The sequence below is a fragment of the Homalodisca vitripennis genome, chromosome 3 (genome assembly GCF_021130785.1).
Source record: "Homalodisca vitripennis isolate AUS2020 chromosome 3, UT_GWSS_2.1, whole genome shotgun sequence".
NCBI lineage: Eukaryota > Metazoa > Arthropoda > Insecta > Hemiptera > Cicadellidae > Homalodisca > Homalodisca vitripennis.
In genome coordinates this window covers 54,872,001-54,891,765 of record NC_060209.1, presented here as the reverse complement: position 1 = coordinate 54,891,765, position 19,765 = coordinate 54,872,001, and the positions used below count along the sequence as shown (strand labels likewise).

General features: G+C 34.3%; 1 protein-coding gene across 1 annotated transcript in view; it reads left to right on the top strand.

Moving 5' to 3' along the window:
• Positions 1-19,765, top strand: part of LOC124358202 (nesprin-1-like) — a 363,429-nt gene that overhangs the window by 241,921 nt on the left and 101,743 nt on the right. The window contains exons 110-116 of the mRNA XM_046810494.1: positions 175-321; positions 1,488-1,646; positions 2,375-2,587; positions 4,326-4,475; positions 5,814-5,924; positions 8,612-8,724; positions 8,927-19,571. Of these exons, the coding sequence (XP_046666450.1) occupies positions 175-321; positions 1,488-1,646; positions 2,375-2,587; positions 4,326-4,475; positions 5,814-5,924; positions 8,612-8,724; positions 8,927-19,571 (11,538 nt within the window). The remainder of the gene's footprint in view (positions 1-174; positions 322-1,487; positions 1,647-2,374; positions 2,588-4,325; positions 4,476-5,813; positions 5,925-8,611; positions 8,725-8,926; positions 19,572-19,765) is intronic.

The following is a 19,765-nucleotide window of genomic DNA, read 5'->3' as shown; positions in this document are numbered from 1 at the left end:
TTTACATCTATTTTCCATCTTTTACATATAATATTCATTTAATGTAGTACCAAGGTATTGTACTCAACTTGACAGAATTGTTAATAAAGCCTTAGACAGTGGGCTGTTTAGGATAATTAAAAATTTGACCAAATGAGTCAGTACTTATAGATGACAGATATATATATGTCACAGGTTGGAGACACCTTGGATGCCTGGCAAAGGTTCATGACTCTGTATGATTCCGTGATGGCTTGGGTGAAGGAGAAGGAGACCTTCCTCGAGGAACCGCTAACACTGACATCCTTGCCTCAGGCCAGACAGCGACTACAAGACTACTCTGTAAGCCTTCATAAACATGTAGCTGAGCCAACTGTTAGATTTACACTATTGATTATTGCAATAATTAAGACCATAATTTTATAGATTCCATTTTTGTAAGTTTTGTTAAAATGAAAAATGGTGCATCCCTGTGTGGACTCCCACTCACATCTACACCCAGCTATTCTCCACTGGCCAGTATCACCCAATTATGGAACTGTTAAAAATAGCTCTGATTACCAAGCATGTAACTGATGAATAAACTGTATTAATAAACACTAGCTGAATGTGAGTATCTAGTCACACAGTTACAAACTGACATGCCATTTTCATTTAGGCATAAACACTTTTAAAACCCATTACAATGCATACATCTCATTACCAAGCCACAAATTCTAAATTAGGAACAAATTAATTATTAGTGTTTCATATTTTGTGGCTTAGAACTGTTAAACCAATATTTTATATTGTTACATCATATCTGTACGAACTGTAGAAAAACTTGTAAGCCCCAGTTCAATGAGCTGGAAGGGTAGGAAGGCAAAGCTCTTTTCTTGAATCCAGTCCAAACCATCTCATGAAACTTCCAGACCATCCACAGAAGGAATTTGTTTAACAATTTGGGTTTGTTTGTTTTTAGCTTTTAAATTAAACTGATTGTATTAGTTGTGGATGTAATGAATAGTGGGCGATAAATAGAGATTTTTCAAAAATAAAACTTTTAAAATGCCTCTAATTTATTTTGGAAACAGAAATTTTAAATCAATACATTTAATTTATTGCTATTACCAATCGTATTTTTGTGTTAAAAAGTTGACCAGTTAGTTGATCACTGACAACATATAGAAGTATATTTTACAAACTTATCATACTTGAAGGGTTTATGTTAATGCAGTCAGGGTAGCAAGATTCCTTGAGTAACACTTTTATGAGCTATCAAATAATAATTCAAAATTATTAATTACTAAAGTTTTGATTACTTATAATGATGAAAATACATGTTAGTCATAAAAGTTTTTTTGAATCTAATAGATTTTTACAGTATACTGCTACATTTTTTATCTAGGTAGGGATGGAGGAAAATTTAGTTTGATATCCAATAGTTTGTCACCTATTTTTAAATTTGAAAACAGTCTTGAGAGCAACGAAGAGAGCTTGTAAAATTGATGTATATGTACTTGTAACAGACTGGAGTGAAGAGCTGCAAGCAAGTGACAAAGCACTTGAGTGAGATGAGTAAGGAACTGGAGACCTTGACCCAGACCACCAACGTGGCCGATCTGCCGGAAAAGATGGAGCAGGCGGAGGCTGCCAAGACAGAGGTGGAGGCCTTGCTACTTGAGAGGGTGAGCTGTTGAAAAATGTGTTGTCAAAACATGGCAGATCTACATATTAGGACAATATTTATTCAAATCAATTTAGCTTATTTGTTTATTTTGTAAATTTCCAGATTCAGCAAATATTATACAAATTGCATTTCTTTCCTTTCACCTTGACTGATCCAATAGGGTTTTAGTAAATTAAGTGAAGAAATGTGCCTGAGTTATGGCCCAGCGGAAAAACCAATCAGTTTGAAACCTTATCTTTTACTGTATCTTTTAGTTGACCTAGTGGATGAACAAGTTTTGTTGTTTTTGTTCATCTGAAGCTGTCATTGTGTTGCAATTAGTTTCACATTAATGTACATTTGATTCTACCTTGCCATTAAGCAGTAATATCAACCTGTTCTCTGTCTAGATAGTATAGCTGAACTAATATTAGACATGCTATCAGAATCCACACACAAAAATAAAAAAGAACAGGAAATTCACTGAAAGTGCAAGAAAACAATTGAGTCTTCAATCAAGATCTCATAAATTAAAATAATCAAAATCATTTTTATACCTTCTTATCAAAGTTTATGCACATTTGGATGTTCTTTTATTTATTAGTATAGTAATGGAAATATATTAGACCTTGTGTTGTATCTTCTTATGGCAAACATCTTTTGCATACTTTATAAAACAGTATTTTGTGAACAGTATGTGTTGCAAACGAGAATCAACGTATGACATGTTTGTGTTTTGACTGATAGAATGCTCTGCTCCATGAAACCAGTGAGGAATGGGAACAGTGTGAGAAAAAGATGAAGGAGATCCGCACCTGGATAGAGAAAGCCCGGACTAGCCTGGAGTCTGCACCCAACAAAAAACGGCCAATCAGAGACCAGCTTCTACTACGAGAGAAGATGGTGGCTGACATTGCCATTCAGAAGTCCAAATTGTCCATTTCAGTTGAAAAACTCCAGGTAAAACTGCATGGTTGTCTCCAGTCGTTTAACACTTTGTGTCATTGGGGTTTTAGATATTAAGTTATGGTATATTTGTTTTCAGTTACAATATTTTTATCCTCGACTAACAGTAACTTAATTTTATTGTGAATTATATACATTTGAACTCAATATATCCATTAATTTTTCGTTTGTAAAAATAATGGAGAAACAACAAATTATACAGGGTGTCAATTAAGTCTGGAACCTCTTTTTTAATTTTTAAACCACAATATAAAAAAATACCAAAGTTCACACGTGCTTACTGGTGATAGTAACGCACACATCTGCCCAATTACCGACCAGATAATCCCTTTGGGGGACGGTCCACAAGGAGTCAGACAAAATTCTTAAATAGCAGCATAGGTCAAGTTTGGTATCAAATTAAAGGTCTTACTTAGCAGAGTACAATGCCATAAACCGGAATTCAAAAGGTGGATTCATTCAGTAGTTATAGCTATTTGAATTTTAAAACAATTGAACAATGTAAATTATTAAGTATTACAAGTAAACACCAATTTTTAAGTACCTGTGATCAAAGTAAGTGTTCAAAATGTTCCCCTCCCATCATCTGACAATGTAGTAATCGAAGCCAGGAATCAATAATTATTACCAATAACACAACTACTGTTAGAATGTAAAAGTGGCAGATTGAGTCATACACAGCATCCACAGAAACTTAACGTTTGGGCAGGTATTATAGGAATTCAAATTATGGGCCCATTATTTATCAATGGTAATTTAAATGGTGACTCGTATCTAGCAATGCTCCAAAATGAGATAATTCCTGCACTACAAGCTGCTCTTGGTCGACAATTTCAAAGAATTTATTTCCAACAAGATGGCGCGCCACCACACTTTGCTCTCCTTGTTAGAGAATACTTGGATACAATATTCCTTCACAGATGGATTGGAAGACGTGGTGCAGTAGAGTGGCCTGCTCGTTCCCCTGATTTATCTCCGCTGGATTTTTTTCTTTGGGGATACCTCAAAGATAAAGTTTATCGTACTAAGCCTCGAGATTTGGCGCACCTAAGAAATCTCATAGTCCAAGAAGCTCAAGATATTACTCGTGACTACCTTCAAATGCAGTGGATGACTTTTACAACCGCCTAGGACATTGCCAGACGCTGGTAGGGGAACATTTTGAACACTTACTTTGATCACAGGTACTTAAAAATTGGTGTTTACTTGTAATACTTAATAATTTACATTGTTCAATTGTTTTAAAATTCAAATAGCTATAACTACTGAATGAATCCACCTTTTGAATTCCGGTTTATGGCATTGTACTCTGCTAAGTAAGACCTTTAATTTGATACCAAACTTGACCTATGCTGCTATTTAAGAATTTTTGTCTGACTCCTTGTGGACCGTCCCCCAAAGGGATTATCTGGTCGGTAATTGAGCAGATGTGTGCGTTACTATCACCAGTAAGCACGTGTGAACTTTGGTATTTTTTTATATTGTGGTTTAAAAATTAAAAAAGAGGTTCCAGACTTAATTGACACCCCGTATAATTAGTATAATTTTGTTATATGATAAAATCATTTTTTCTTCATTCAAGTCTTTACATTTTATAAGCATGTTGAATTAGTTTGGTTATGTTTGGAATTCACACTTCTCAATATTTTTTCAAACACTAAATCCAGTTTACTTTTTAATCTACTTTTTCCTGTATGAATCGCACTTAACACAGTCTGGTCTCGCTTAATAGCTTCACTTCCGCTCCGGTGTGGGTGGTGACACCAAAGTAACGCAGGCTGCGGAGGAACTGCTGCAGGAGCTGGAGTTGCTGCACGCAGCTGTCAAGGAGCAAACAATTGCACTGGAGACCACTCTGCAGCAGATAGAGCGCTACCAACAGGTAACGATACTCACCTTTTATGTCACTATAACAGTATTGTGCTCTCTAAAAACAGTACTCAGTGTCTATCTCCCACAGTACATTTACGGATAGGAATGAACAGAATCTATCAATAGTCTCATTAACCTGTTGATTAGTGAGTTTTTTTTTTTAGTGTGCATGGCTAAAAAAGTGAGTTTTTTTAACTTTTTTAATTTTTGGGATTTTTGATTATTTTATTTTGTAGGTAGGCCTATATCTGCGTCTAGGCTAACACTTGACGTGTTCACACTGTTAGAAAATAAATCACTATCCAATTCTTCGTCTTCACTACCCGAATCCAAAAAAGAACTCGTCATTTAGTTTTCATCATCATTTAGATGGCTACGGCCAGCCATTGGGAACAAAACTAATTAGGTTTGTAATAAATCAGACTAATTACATGAGAAAAACAAAAACATAACTTCTAACACGGGTTTCAATGTCACGGCAAGAGGTAAACTACTGGTTTCCACAAAGCCACTTGTAGAGCATTGTTACAGAACGAAACAAAACTGAACGCTCCTACGATCTAGCGGATATTCTGAGAACTACTTGGGCCAGTGATGTTCTGTAGTACTTACCACAGCTGCTAGATGTCTAGAAATAAATATCCTTACGAGTCGCAAGTACTGCGGTGAAACTAACCAGTAAAACTGTTCAAACCGCAACAGTTGCGTCGTTACTAACCTATACCTTGGCGGACTGCACCGTAGATGCTGCGGCGCTACTGATCAACAGATTAGTAATCAAAGGCACTTAATTTCTGATTTGTTTTTTTACATTTATTTCCCATTTTGACATATATTAAGAATGCTTCAATGCATTAAAAATCCAAAGAAAGGGTATAAATCATCTCATCCTTTCTTATTTATTTCTAAAAATTATTTCTTTTATTGTAATCATATATACTATATAGGGTTTGCGTTTGTCATGTATTCTATAAGAAAATTGGTGAACCTCTGCAAGGAGACCAAAATCAGGCTAACTTTTGGCAAGATTTTAATTGCCACTTATAGGGTGGAATAAATGGTTTGTTAGCTTACACTATCACAATCATACCTAAGTAGCTAGAGCCTACTGTACAGTATATTGTATGTGCATTCATTCCCTCGGTTATTTAGGGGTTTTTCATACAAGTTAACTTTAAATAGTAACAGTGCTATACAGGTCATTCTGCTTATAATTTATTTTTCAATTACCAATTACTTGGTGTCCAACACCTTGCGTAGTAAAAACAAAAGAAACAAAACCCATCTAAAATATTTGAAGTGGTGCACGTATTTGTTGTGTATAAACTAAAACGAACATGTATTGCAGGAAATACAGCAGCTGAAACAACAAGTGGTGCAGGTGGAACAGCAGCTGAGGGTGGTGCTCAGCCCCACATACTTGCCCAATGACCGAGAGAAGGCAGTGGAGGACCAGAACGTAAGTGGCGTCTACAATAACCTCCCCCTCTCACTCACAACTTTAGGCTAAGCCAGATGCCGCAGACACATGTTGAATCCTCGGACTGTCAGCTACTTCTGTAATTGTATCCCCGTCCACCCCCTCTCTCTCTCACACTCTCTCTCTCCCTCTCTTTCACTGTTCTTATCTCTATTTCTATTCTTTTTTCTCAAGATGTATTTTATACATACTTATTTGTTGGTAAGTTTAGTTTAATTTGGATAAGTTAAAAGAAAAATATAAAGTACAAAGTTGTTTAGATTTTTTTTAACTAACCTCACTTTTAAATGATATTTGTACATTATTCTAAAATTAGTATGATTGTTATTACATCACTAAGATAAAATATCTTAGTTTTTTTGTGATGTATAAAATAGTTAAATCTCATGAAAAAAGTTTTTTAGTTACATTTAATGTATTATACAAGATTTGCAAGTGTTTATTTAATAAACACCCTTTTTATTTATTTTTAATTAAATACAGTAAAATTTGGAAGTTAATGAACTTTTATTATGATAATTGTGTAGTTTAATATGAAACATCTTAATTTGTACAACCATCTTAAAGTTTCCTGCAAAACATTTAAAGTTTTGTCTGTTGGCAGAAAAAATTTATTTCCAGTATAAAATTGAATCAATGTCTTATACAAACAGAGTATTAATTACATAAATTATTTGTTTCATGATAAATATTGACTCCAAAATACATTTTTCAACATGAAATAAGGATATGTGTTGGTGTTTTTTTTTAAGTTCGAACCACTTACTGTAGTTAACATGTTTCTTATCCAGCTCCTCAATGTTTTTTTACTGATAATAACTATCTTTTTGTTGATTGTTGACTGATAACATGGTTTTCAGTATGGTAATATATTAACTAAAATAATGTATCTCACATTTTAAATTGTACCAAATATCAACATTACAAGAAGATTCCAAACAAGGTTGAAATATTACAAAGGTGATTGTGTTTTCCATTAATTATTTCTGTAGATGGCACGTTCTTCCTTTTATTGGCTACTAAGGGATGTTACAAATATTACAAGATACAAAATTAGTTTTTACTTGTAAGAAACAAGTTTTTGTTCATATGAATTGTACCATCTTATCTATTAAGATGAAATTTTAATGTTCATTATTGTGATTTATCCCCTCAGCCTCAGAGAGTTTGTACAAGTGTCAGTTTTCCATGGCTTGGAGATGAATTCAACCATCACTCCCTGGTCTAAAAAACATTTTAACAAACTTTAAGCAGTAGTGAAAGGGAATGCTTGTAAAATATCAATTGGGGAAATTTCATTTTCATTCAATGCTAAATAATTACTCATTTTACATTATTTTTAATTGTATCTTTTTTTAATATGTTGTAATTTAAACATGATTAGAATATAAAATATTGTAGAATGAGATTTTTTGTCAAACAGAAGAGTACTTATCAGTCCACTCAGTCTTTAAGTGCTGATTCAGAAAAATGTTTTTTTTTTACTTGTGTGTTATATTATATTAAAGTAATAGCATACAATTTTATTATGAGTAATGTTTCAGCATAACTGCATTCTTTTTAATCATAACATATTTGTAATATATCTACATTAAAACAAGTAATGTCTTTGATAAAAAGATTTTCAAACAATTATTTTATTTTTAAATATTTAACAATTTAAGTAGACAACATATATTGTTCTAAAATCCCAAAATAAGCATTTAATCAAATTGTTAGACTAAATTTATGTTTATTACTGTATTTTATGAGTAGTGATGATGTAGTATAGTGTAATGTTATTAAATTACTCTTATATTACATTAACCATTTCAAATGTTCTCAATACAATTAATTTTGTTCTTTATATTTGAAAAGATTAAAGCACTATTTCAATTTTGATGAAATACTTATATTTGTTATTTATGAAAGATAGTTAAAACATAATCATCATCTATAAAGACTGTTAAATGAAAGTACAGTTTTAACAATAAAAAATAAATGGTACAAACTGAATTTTTTACTTCTTTAAATTGCGCTAAAAAGGGATTGGTTTACTTCTTGTTTTGTTGAAAGTGGTCTTTGTAGATTAACCAGAGTGATATTAATCTTTGTACTGTTTTCAGTTTCGTCCAAGGATTCAACAGTGTCTTGCGTTAAGAGGAAACTTTCTGAAACTTAATAATACTGTGTAGAATGTCACTGTGCCACAACATTTAGATGGCTGGAAGCATTGCAATTTGCACATTTTACACTAGTTTTTGCAATGATCATCACGTTCTTGCAATGTAGGATTACTGAACTAAAACAATTTGATGCCTGGTGACTGCAAGTCATCGTGTTTCCTCTTTTTAATGCTTGGAATGTCTCTTGCTTCCTGTAGACCCACCTAGGTACAGCTTTTGTGCTTTCTTTGCTCTGTTTTAGTTTCTTCTTCTCTAACTGTAGAATTTTTTCCATCTTAAGTTATTCATATATATTTAATGTATGCTTTGGGAGTTTTGGTTAATTTTTATCCTTGGCAAAGTTCTGTTGAATCATTTAAAATCCATTAGGAATATATTTAAAGTTTTGTTCTTAATGTTTCATATTAAAATTGAACTTTGCTGTGGGATGGATTGAAGGATTCAACGGGAGTTTGCCATGGTCTCTGTGGCTTTGTATGACGTGGTGGCTGGAACTTGCAGGCATGCCGGGAGCGTGTGAAGGCTCTGCAAGGGAAGATTTTCGCTCGATCTGAGCGAGTCAAACTATTGGTGCTGAGGGCAACGCCAGACTTGGATCCCTTAATAGACTCTTAGCGTCCTGTCGCTCACTCGCTTGTACATTGCCGTACGTTTAATCACCAGGCATCCCTAAGTACAGTGCTCTTAAGGGGTTGCTTCGTAAGCTATCTAAATGTTGTGACACGGATTCACAACTAGTTAATTACTGCTATTTTTTTATTTTAGTGTTATAAGAACTCTTTAGAAAGTAGATTGGAATGGAATGAATTGAGATAGCATGATCCCTATTCAGGGTCTTGCACGGGAGATGGATTCGTGCCGAGAACGTGTCCAAGAACTGACCCGACTGATAGAAGACGCCGATCCGGTTCTGGCAAAATCACCAGAGGTCGTGCAGGTGATTTCCTTTATCAAGAGAACTGCAAGCAGACCCACCATTGTGACCACAGAACTGTTGGATCCCTGTGATAAACTTTCGTACGCTGATATTGCTGCTGGTCGAGTCAGCCCTTGCCCGTTCTCGGACACACCTGCTGATAAGAGAACAGAGACTCCCACTCAGCTGGTGGTCACTAAACCCTTGGTCACTAAACCTATGGTAGTTAAAAGTATGGAAGATGATATGATGGCCAAAGAACCAATTACTACAAAATCAGAGGTAGTAGAAATTGAAACTTCTCCAAAAGGAACAAATATTGAACCAATGTTTAAAGAAACAGGTGATAAAACAGAGGATAAAACTCAAAGGCGTGGTCGTTCACCTTTTCGTCGTGAAGCTCCACGAGATAATCAAAAGGCAGCTACAAAATTGCCCCCGAAACCAATTCCAGTTGAATCAAAATTAAAACAAACAAAACCACATGATGATTTAGGAAAATTGAAGTCTGAGGATCATGCTAAAGCACTAGCCCAAAGGTTATTAGCACCTGAGTCTGTCCGTGGAAGATCTCCTAGTCCATTATTCATCCCAGGTGAATCAGCTTCTTATGCACAAATGGTTAGAAGTGGATCTAGACCACAGAGTAGATCTGTTACACCAGACAGAATTAAGGAATCACTCACTGTTCTAAATGTCAAGGCCTTAGAACAACCCAAATCTCAAATAAAAAATGAAAATAAACATGTAGAAGAAAATTCGAACAATGAACTGGAAGTTGGTTGCATTCCACCATCTGTTAATGAACCAGTAATAACTGAAAATGAAAAATTGACAAGTTCACCAAAAGTTCAAAAGAAAATTAATCCTGAAACAAATAAAGAAACCGCTTCTGAAAAGTTAAAAACCCCAACTAAAGGAGAAAAGACTGCTGATAGTAAAGCCAGTAAAGGAGATAAACATATTCCTGCCAAAGGTGATAAGAGACCTGGCATCAAAGAAGACTCTAAGAAACAAAAACCATCAGGACCAAAACCATTAGCTGAAAAGAAAATAGAAACTGCAGTTTTACCAAAAGAATTAAAACCCAAGTCTCAATCTAAGTCAAAGGTAGAAAAAAAGCAAGCATTGAACCCTTTACCACCAATTGAACAAGTAGTTCCTCCTATCCTCCCAATTCAATCTGAAATTCAGATTTCTGATTATCAGGGTCTAGCTCCAGAGTTGCAATATTCAACTACAGCTTTTACTGATACTCAAGGTGGACTTCATTATCCACCAGGCCTATTTCCATCTTACATAGGGCCAGAAGGCGAGGTAGCAAGCTTCATTGCATCAGGACAACAGCTGATCAGTTCTGGTTTGGGAACTTATACTACTTCACAGTCATATTGTGAACAACCACTCTTTGTTGGAGAATCTTACAATGTCAGTAGTGGAATATACAATATTCAACAGACAGCTGAATACCCGCCTCAAGTTTTTGTCAGTGATCCTCAAAGCTACATGTCGAGCTTTGGAGGAAGCCATGCTGCATATACACATATAGAAAGCGATCCGTTGGCTCTTGAAGCTAACAACGAAACTGGTGTGTCGTATGCTAGTATTCTGGCTCAAGGATTGTCAGCTGAACCACATTTGAGCCAAAGCCGTTTGCAAATGCAAACGGAGACTCAGCAGTGGTCTGTTTCACCTGCCTGTGATGGTAATATAATCACAGATAGTGTTGAACGTGTAAGAGACAGTAAAGACAGAGACGAGATTAGTATGAAAGGAATGAAGCGGAGTAAAAGTCCACTGCTAAGGAATGAAAATCGTAATACCGGATCTGAAATTGATTCTTCAGCTGATCAATTTGTATCTGTCAGTACATCCGAACCAAAAGTAAGTGAAATTAAGGAATCTGATGATGTAAATACAGGAAAAGTTCATTCAGTAAGTGAATCTCTTAAAACAAATAAATCCCAACCCAAAACTAAAAAACAAAAGGGTAAAGGATCATCTCAAGTATTAGAACAGCATGATAAGCTTGATAAAACTTCAAAGCAAATAAACCAAGACAACAAAACTAGCGGTGGTTCCAAAAAGGCAAAGCTAAGTAAAACAGAAGAAAAAGGTGTTTCATTAGTAGATAATGAACAACCTTCTGACACAATAAAGAGTGAAAATGAAATTCCCTTATCATCAAATGCTGGAAATGTTGGCAGTATTGAAGATAATAACAAGGATATGGTGATCTCTTCAGAAACTGAAACAAATACAAAAGATCAGAATGAATTCCAAATTAGCAGAAAAGGAAAAAAGAAAATGAAAGCAGCTCATTCATCTATACAAGCGAGTGTTCAGCAACCAAAAACAACAACAGCTAAAAGTGAGAACATAGTTCACTTAACAGAAGAAACTGTATGTGATAAGAATATTGAAACTTTGGTGGATAACAATAGTGACGAATCTAGATCAAAACATCTAGATAAAAATATTAAGGCTGAACCTAAAACTGACTCAGAACCTGGGAGATCGTTGGTTGAAAAAATTAATCAAAAAGAGGATGGTAAAATTGAACATACTACAAAGTCAAAAAAGAAGGGAAAGAAAGCATCTGGAAAAGATAAAAGTGAAGAGGTGCCACATAAAACAGACCCTAAAATTGATATACAGTCTGCAGAAGCATCGGCTTTTGAAAACAGTCAAAAGTTGGATGATAATATTGAGTCTACTACAAAGTCGAAAAAGAAAGGAAAGAAAGCTGTTGTTTCTGAAAAAGAAAAGAACGAAGAGATGCCACTTCAGAGGGATGAAAATAATGATATATCAAAACCAAATGAACAAGAAACACTCCAGAGAGAATCAGAAATGGATACTGATGCTGTCCAGCCTTCTAGTTCAAACAAAAAGAAACAACCGAAAAAGAACAAAGAAAAAACTGTTGATGTTGAATTAAGTACAATAACAGATGTTGTAAAAGATAAGATTAATACAGATATATCTAAGGAAAAAGACACTTCCAAACTAATGCAGGATAATTCTACAAAAAAGAAAGGGAAACACTCTAATGATAATTGCAATAAAGCACTAAGCTCCAATGATGTGTTAATAAATGAAACAACTCAAGACTCTGAAAAAAGCAAAGAAAGTCATCTTAGAGACCAACCTAAGGACATAAGCCATGATGAACAGAATAAATCCGAACAAACTGGGAAAAAGAAAAAGAAGAAGACAATTCACGATTCTACTTTGAAAAATGCAGTTGAAACAGTTACTGTAAACCCAATTACAGCTGATGAAAATATTATAACTTCTATATCTACCGAAAAACTTGATTCTTCCCATAAAGAAAATGTTAGTCAGAAGAAAAAGAAGCCAAAAGAAGTAATGATGAAAAGTGAAGACAATCTTTCTTCAAGTTTGAAGTCATTTGTTGATTCAGAAACATTAGTTGGAGAGAAAATCAAGAAACCAAATGATAAAGAAAATGTATGTGGTCCAACAAGACCTAAAGATAAATCTAATGAATTAATAGAAGCCAATAGTACTTCATTGACTGTGGATGATAAATCTGAACCAGATAAGAAAAAATCTAAGAAAAATAAAGTTTCTGTAAAGGAACATAAGACAGACTCTGATTCCACTTTGACAAAACCAGTAGTTGTAGAATCAAGTGAATTACAAAACAACTCTGTCCAAGAAGTCTTAACTAAGGAAATACCAAATTCACAGATGCATATAAATAATCAGAAAAAACAAAACATAGAAAAGAATCCTCAAGATTGTCATAAAAACAGTGAAACAGAAAATCAACCTGGAAAAAAGAAAAAGAATAAAGCCTCTAAAAATAAAATCAATAACTCTGAGTTAGTAGAAAAAAGTGATGAGAATAAATTATCTTCATGGGACCAAACTTTGGAATTACAAGAAAGTCCTTCCACAAATAAAGACCTTGAAACTATACAGCAAACAAAAGATAATACATCTCATTCTTCTTCAAGAAAAGGCAAGAATAAAAGTAAAGGCAAGGGACGTGCTGAATTAGATACTAAAGAAGAACACCCTCCAAAACAAATTTCTTACCAAACTGACAACTCTTGTACAGCAATTAAAAACACTGCTGTATGTACTGTAACTTCCTCAGAAACTGAACTTATTTTGAAAGATACCCCAGAGAGTGTATCAGAGGCTCCTGCAGCCGAAAGTATACAGCAAAATATTGGGAATGAAGAACCCAAAATAGTTCAGCCAAATGCATTGACAGAAAAACCAGTAAATTTATCAGAAAATGTAAAAAAGAAAGGTAAGTCTAAGAAACATAAAACTGCTGATGATCTAAATTCTAAACTTAACAATGATAGTACAAGAAAGCAAAAGTTTGAAGAAATTACTAGCACACCCACTAACTCAGATTGTGCTCCTGAAAAAGACACAGTTACACAGCACGTTTCTGAAGAACAACAATCTTTATTTGAAAGTGAATCTAATATTATTGCCAAAGATGATATTACTCTTGAAACTATCAATAAAACTTCTAAAATCATAGACACTGGTAATACTGTGGATGATGGAAAACCCGTATTATCTGACTCATGTATTGAAACATTGCCCATAGATAAAATAGCTGATCAAAACCTTTTTTGTTCATCAGAAGAAATCAAATATGAAAATAATGACTACAAAAGCATATCTCAGGATTTGAACACTAGTAATGTAGCAATGGATAAGAAAAGTACTGGTGTAAAAACTATTGACAGCTCCAAAGAAGTCCAGAAGCTAGATAATGTGCCAAGTGATAAAATGAAAATTATTGGTGAAAAACCAATTAAAACCTCAAATGAAATTCAGCAGTTAGCTGTTGACATCGTCGCTGTTGACTCAGATAAAGAAATTACTGATTCAGATCATAAAGATACAACAACAGAAAATAATCAAACTAATGCTATTGACATACCTGCAGATACAAAGTTTGATAGTGTTCAAGATGATGGCCAATCTTTTAGTAACATTATGGTTGACATTATTTCCAAACTTGATGAAGCAATTCTAAAAGCTGATGCTGAAATAAAACAAAAAGAAAATTTAAGTGATCATGTTGAAGCATCTGCACCTGATCAGAAAGCATTAGAGGTCCAACAGGTACCATTAGAAACCAGTATTGAGGAAACTCCTGATGGTTTTAAAAGCGAAATTAAATTCAGTGTTGAAAGTTGTGATAATACAGGAGCTACGAAACAAAGCCACACAGAAAAAGGAGAAAAAGAACCTATTCATCAAAATACATCTTCAAAACCTCTTGCTCGAAGAAGTAGTAAAAAGGCAAAACCGCGTGAACAGATAAAAAAAGAAACTACAAGTTTACCTAAATCAATTATTGAGGGTCCTGGTGAACAACAAACTGATACATATTTAGTTGCTGATCATACAACTGCAAGTAAGAGCAGTGTAGAGATTAAAAGTTTTAAAGATTATAGCCCTATATTGGAAATTAATCAAAACCCAGTTAATCAGAGTTTTGTGACAGAACCTACAAAATCTATAGAAAGGGATGTGACTCCAAAAGCACAAAAGTTAGATGATCTGGAAACAGTAAAGATAACCAAGCTTCCAGTTAGTTCGTTCAAACAAACAGAAGAAACAGTTAATAAAGTAACTGTTGAAGACAGTGCTAATCAAGTTACTCAAGTAGAATCTGATATACATGTTTGTAAAAACCCAAGTGAAAGTGATTTGATTAAACCAATACTGGATAGTGAATCATCCAACAAAGATATTGGTTCAACAAAAACCAATGATTATGTAATAAGTCAGACAGATTTCACCACAGTAGAAAGTAATATCACAAGTTACACTAAAGATGACAAGACTAACAAAAGCCTTGAAGGTTCTAAAGATATTGTTGAAAAAGCATTTGAAATTAATGACAGTAAAATGACAGCTTTAAATTATGATACCCAATTACAAAGTACTGAAGAGCTGTTATCTGAAGGCAAGAATGATAATCCTGTAAGCCAAGCACAAGTAATCGAATCCATCGATCTAGAACTGCAAAAGCAGCCAGATAGTCTGATAACTGACAGAAAGGTTACAGTACTTCAAGGAAACGATTCAGAAATGGTGAGTACTCCCCAATCTATCTCTTCAGACTCACACAAACTACCATGTTATAATGAGGAAAATCAAAAGAAAAGTGCTGAACAAGTAGTTAAAGAAAAATCTAAAAGTAAAAAACATGACTCAAAACAAAAAAACAAAAGTAAACAAATAGTATCTCTTGAAGAGAATCCTTCAAAACCAACATTTCCAGAAAACGTTTCAGTTGGTACAAAAAGCAACGTTAGCAGAAAAGAAGGAGTTAAGCCAGCTCCAAAGCAACATCACGAAGATCAACTTACTGTTGAAAAGTCAAAGGGTAAAAATTATAAAAAAGGAAATAAAGTCAGTATTGATAAAGCTGAAGGTAATAAATCACAAGTATCCACTGGAGAGAAAGAATCCAGTTTAGTAGCCTGTATTTCTGGAGATACAAATGAGAATGTAATTCGTAAAGAACCTGAGATAAGTGCTGAAGCACATTTAACTGACCAAAACCCCAAGAAGACTCTGATTTCTGAATCCAAAGTTGAAGTTAAAGTTGAACATGTATCTAGTACTGCATCAGCACTTGATTCACCACCCATTGTGGAGATTGAACTAGATGAAAAAACTACATTGAACGAGATTACTGAGGATGTAATCAAGCCCTTTCTTAAACGATCATCACCAACAAGCTTTACCTTTGAAAATGATGATACCTTTGTTGTTCAAGACAAACATGATGTATTCAATCAAAGTAAAGAAGAGAAGATTTCCGTTTCATCTGAGACTACACACACAGTTGAAACTGAAAATACTGGCAAAAGTACTGATCAAGGACATCAGGCAATGGCTTGTGACGTTGGTACTGACAATAAGTCCAAACAACCAAAAAAGGCTTCTAATCTATCCAAAAGTCATGAGGACTTGCCAAATAAAAAGAAAAAATCTTCAGAGCCAGGTAAACAGAAAAAACAACATGGAAAACCCAGTGTGCAAAAAACTGATTCTCAACATTCCATTGACCGAGTTGAAGTCAAAGAAAGAACAAAGTCGAAATCTCCAGAAAAGCAAGATCCCATCTTTTCACCTTTATCATTTATACCTAAAAGGGAAAAATCTCCATTGTTGGCCTTAGCTCCTCCCTGGATGGCAAAATTAGTTCAGGGTGAACAATCAGATATGAGCTCAATAAATGAAAATCCAGGTACTGTTGTAAGTAATGATTTAGCTGACAAAGAACAACCTACTAAAGAAGCTAAAATTGCTTCAGAAGCCATTGAAATTGGTATCTTTGGGTCTGTTAAGGAAAGATCAAAACATGTAAGCATTCAGGAAGAGAAAACACTTGAAAATGAAACCCCTAAAACGAAGCAAAAGAAAAAGGATAAATCACAACATGAAGGAAAAGTAAAACTTGAATCTACCAACTTGCAACAACAAACAGATACTGAAATTATTCCACTTGGTTTGTCTCCCACTTCAGTTTCTACCACTTTACACATTTCAAGCAATGAAAAATCTCCTTTATCTGATTTACCAGAGACTTTGAAACCAGACAAAAATGAATTAAGTGAAAAATTAGAAATAAAAGATACAATAACTGAACAAGTATCTTTAAAACTACAAACAGAAAAAGACAACAAAGAAAAGACATTTGACCCTGTTTCACTTCAAGAATCTCCAAAAACTTCAAAGAGAAATAAATCAAAACGAAAGCAAGAAAAAGCAAATGATTCTCCAAGCACAGAGAATATAATAATAATTCCAAACTGTTCAAAAAAAAGACCCAGAAAGACCAAGAACTCAGAAAACCCGGTCACTACTGATAAAACTTTGGTACAAGAAATCATTATAGAAAAAGAGAACCTTGCAAAATCCGAACAAAAAGATGATAATTTTGAATCCCAAACTGAAAGCAATAAATTTGAAGAAAGAGATTCCATTCCTAAAGACGAAATCACACAAAAAGTTTTAGATGATAGCCCAAAAACAGAAAGTGAAAATTTGAACATTTCAGAGTCTAATGATCAAAACATTGATAAACCTGATAAACTTAGTGCATCTAGTATTGAAAAAGAAATACCACTTGAAGAGAAAGGAGTCTTAAATACTCAGGAAGGGTCCATTAATGCAAGTTCCCAAATTGATAGTACTGATTCTGAAAACAAAGAAGACAAAACTGACATGAAAGTTATTTTAGGTGAACAGAGTGGAGATGTCAGTAGTGAAAATCAAATAATAGGATATTTAGAATTAGTAACCCCTAAAACGGGAGCGTATAAATCACATGCAGTAGAATTGTCAAAGAAATCAGATAACAAAACATGCAATGGAAGTTCCAGTGAGACTTTAAACGAATGTAAACCTGACAATAAAATTGAAAAAGAAAATACATTTCTAGCTACCACAAATGAAAGTGGTTTTGAAGATAAGCAAAGTACCACAGTAAAAACAACAAAGGAATGTGACATTTCAGAAAATAAAATCACATTGTATGAGCTTGAAAATACTGATAAATCTTTTGTAAAAGAAACGCTAGAAAGTCCCAAGGGAGAAACTATTGATATATCAAAAACATTAAATTTTAACTTAGAAAAAATGGGCACTTCCCAAAGTTTCAAAACAGAAAAAGAAGAAATAATCCATACAAGAAACAATGTAAAGGATGATGATCAACAAAACACTTGTGATATGGATAAATCACAGAAAGTAGCAACAAACACAAATAACACCATTATTGAAAATGTAGTTCTAAAAGAAACAGATAACATCGAAATACAAGATTTTGTGCCTGATAGTGAAATTAAGTCTGGATTATCAGATACTAACAAAACTCAGGAGGTATGTTTGGAAACACTTGAAGACAAAGCTAAACCTGAAAAAGCTGATTTCTTAGAAAAGGAACCAAAACACTCAACAAAGTCTTCTACAAGTACTACATCCCCTGAGAATGTAAAATTTGAGTTAGATCCCCAAGACCTTTGTGCTGGTGAATCTGGAATTAAAAGCAAATTTGATTTGGTTGTTGGATCCGAGGTTGGAATATTAACAGCACCTACACCTAAATCTGAAATAAATGTTAAACAGAAGAAGCAAACAATCAGTGGACAACATAAATTACCACAATCCAGTCATAAAGAACAGTCTGCAATTTTAACTGAAGAACTATATATACCAAGGGATAGTTTTGGTATTGAATCAGTTAAAGAAAATGAAGTTGTGACTAATAATCCAGTTATAAATGTCCATCAAGAGCCTTTCTATTGTGAGGTTCCAAAATTTTCTTTGTATGAAATTGAATCTGCTGAAAGACACTGGCATGAAAATAAAAATTCTGGTTTAGATGAATTATCCCAAGAAAATGAGGAATCAATTAAAAATAAAGAAGACAGTAACAAAACTGAACTTGAAATCAAAACGTCAATCGAAATTGTAGAGAAAAATTTCATAGAACAAACCCAAGCTGCTAAATCATGGGCTGACATTGCAGCAACCGAAAAAATTATTAAGGAAGAAAATACAGAAGATATTGATAAGCAATTTGAGATTCCTTCACAAAAACCTTTACCTGTTGTAATATGTGTTAATGAAGCTGAAAATAATCTTCCACTTAGTGATAATATGGTGTCTGTAGATCCTGAAGGGTTTATGGAGTTTGTCCCAAAGAAAGAGATTCGCAAGAGGAAATCAAGATCAAGATCAAGGAATAGATCTGAATCAGAACAACAAAGCAGTGAATCTTTTGTGAAGAAAGTGCCTACATATGCTTCAACAGAATTAACTGTCTCTGGGAGTGACACAACCAAAGTGGGAACGGCCACTGCCTTTGAAACAGAAATACCTCTTTCACCGAAACTAGATTTGAGTGAAACAGTAAAAACCGATAGTGTTCCAAAAGGGGAAAACATTAAACTAATTACCTCAAAAGAAAGCAAAATCCAAGAACCACCAAAAGTGTCATCTAAACAGGTACAGTTGTTAAGTGTAAAAAAAGATCATACAAAGAGTCGTAGTCGTAGCCGAAGCCGTAATAGAAACATTTCAGAAAGTGAGAAGGAAGTTGATGAAATATTACGAGCTTGGTCTAGGGAAGAAGTATTCCAGCAAAATATTCCATTAGATGGAACATTTTGGACAGACAAATGGAAATATGACGATGCTGAACGCAGTTTTTATGAGTCTATCTCGAACGGAAGAAACAAATATACGGAAGAATATGACATGAATTTGAAACGTGGAGGTGATAATAATGATGATGATGACAAAGGTCCAAATAGTGGACCATCTTCACCTGGGCCAAAGTCCACTGACGGGAAAGATGGCCCAAGTAATAAACCGGATTCGGTGTTGGAAACATTGACAGCGGACCTGCCTCATGGTGTCGGAGCGTGGTCTGATGCCAGCACGTACCTCTCACGCAAGGTGCCTCCAAGAGAGAAGTCGCCTATGGTCATCACATCACAGTTTACCAAACTGACCAAGGTTCGGCAAGTTTGACTGTTATTTTTTGAGTGGTGGTTTGATTTCTGTGTTGCTGTCGTTTTCAAACTGGCTTGATGCTCCGGAATGATCTCAACTTAGCTGTTGCTGAGGATTTCTTCTATTTATTTCGCTTGCTTTTATTAAGACATGTATAAGTACTCTAGTCATACGTTGTTCACCCAAGATATTTCTCC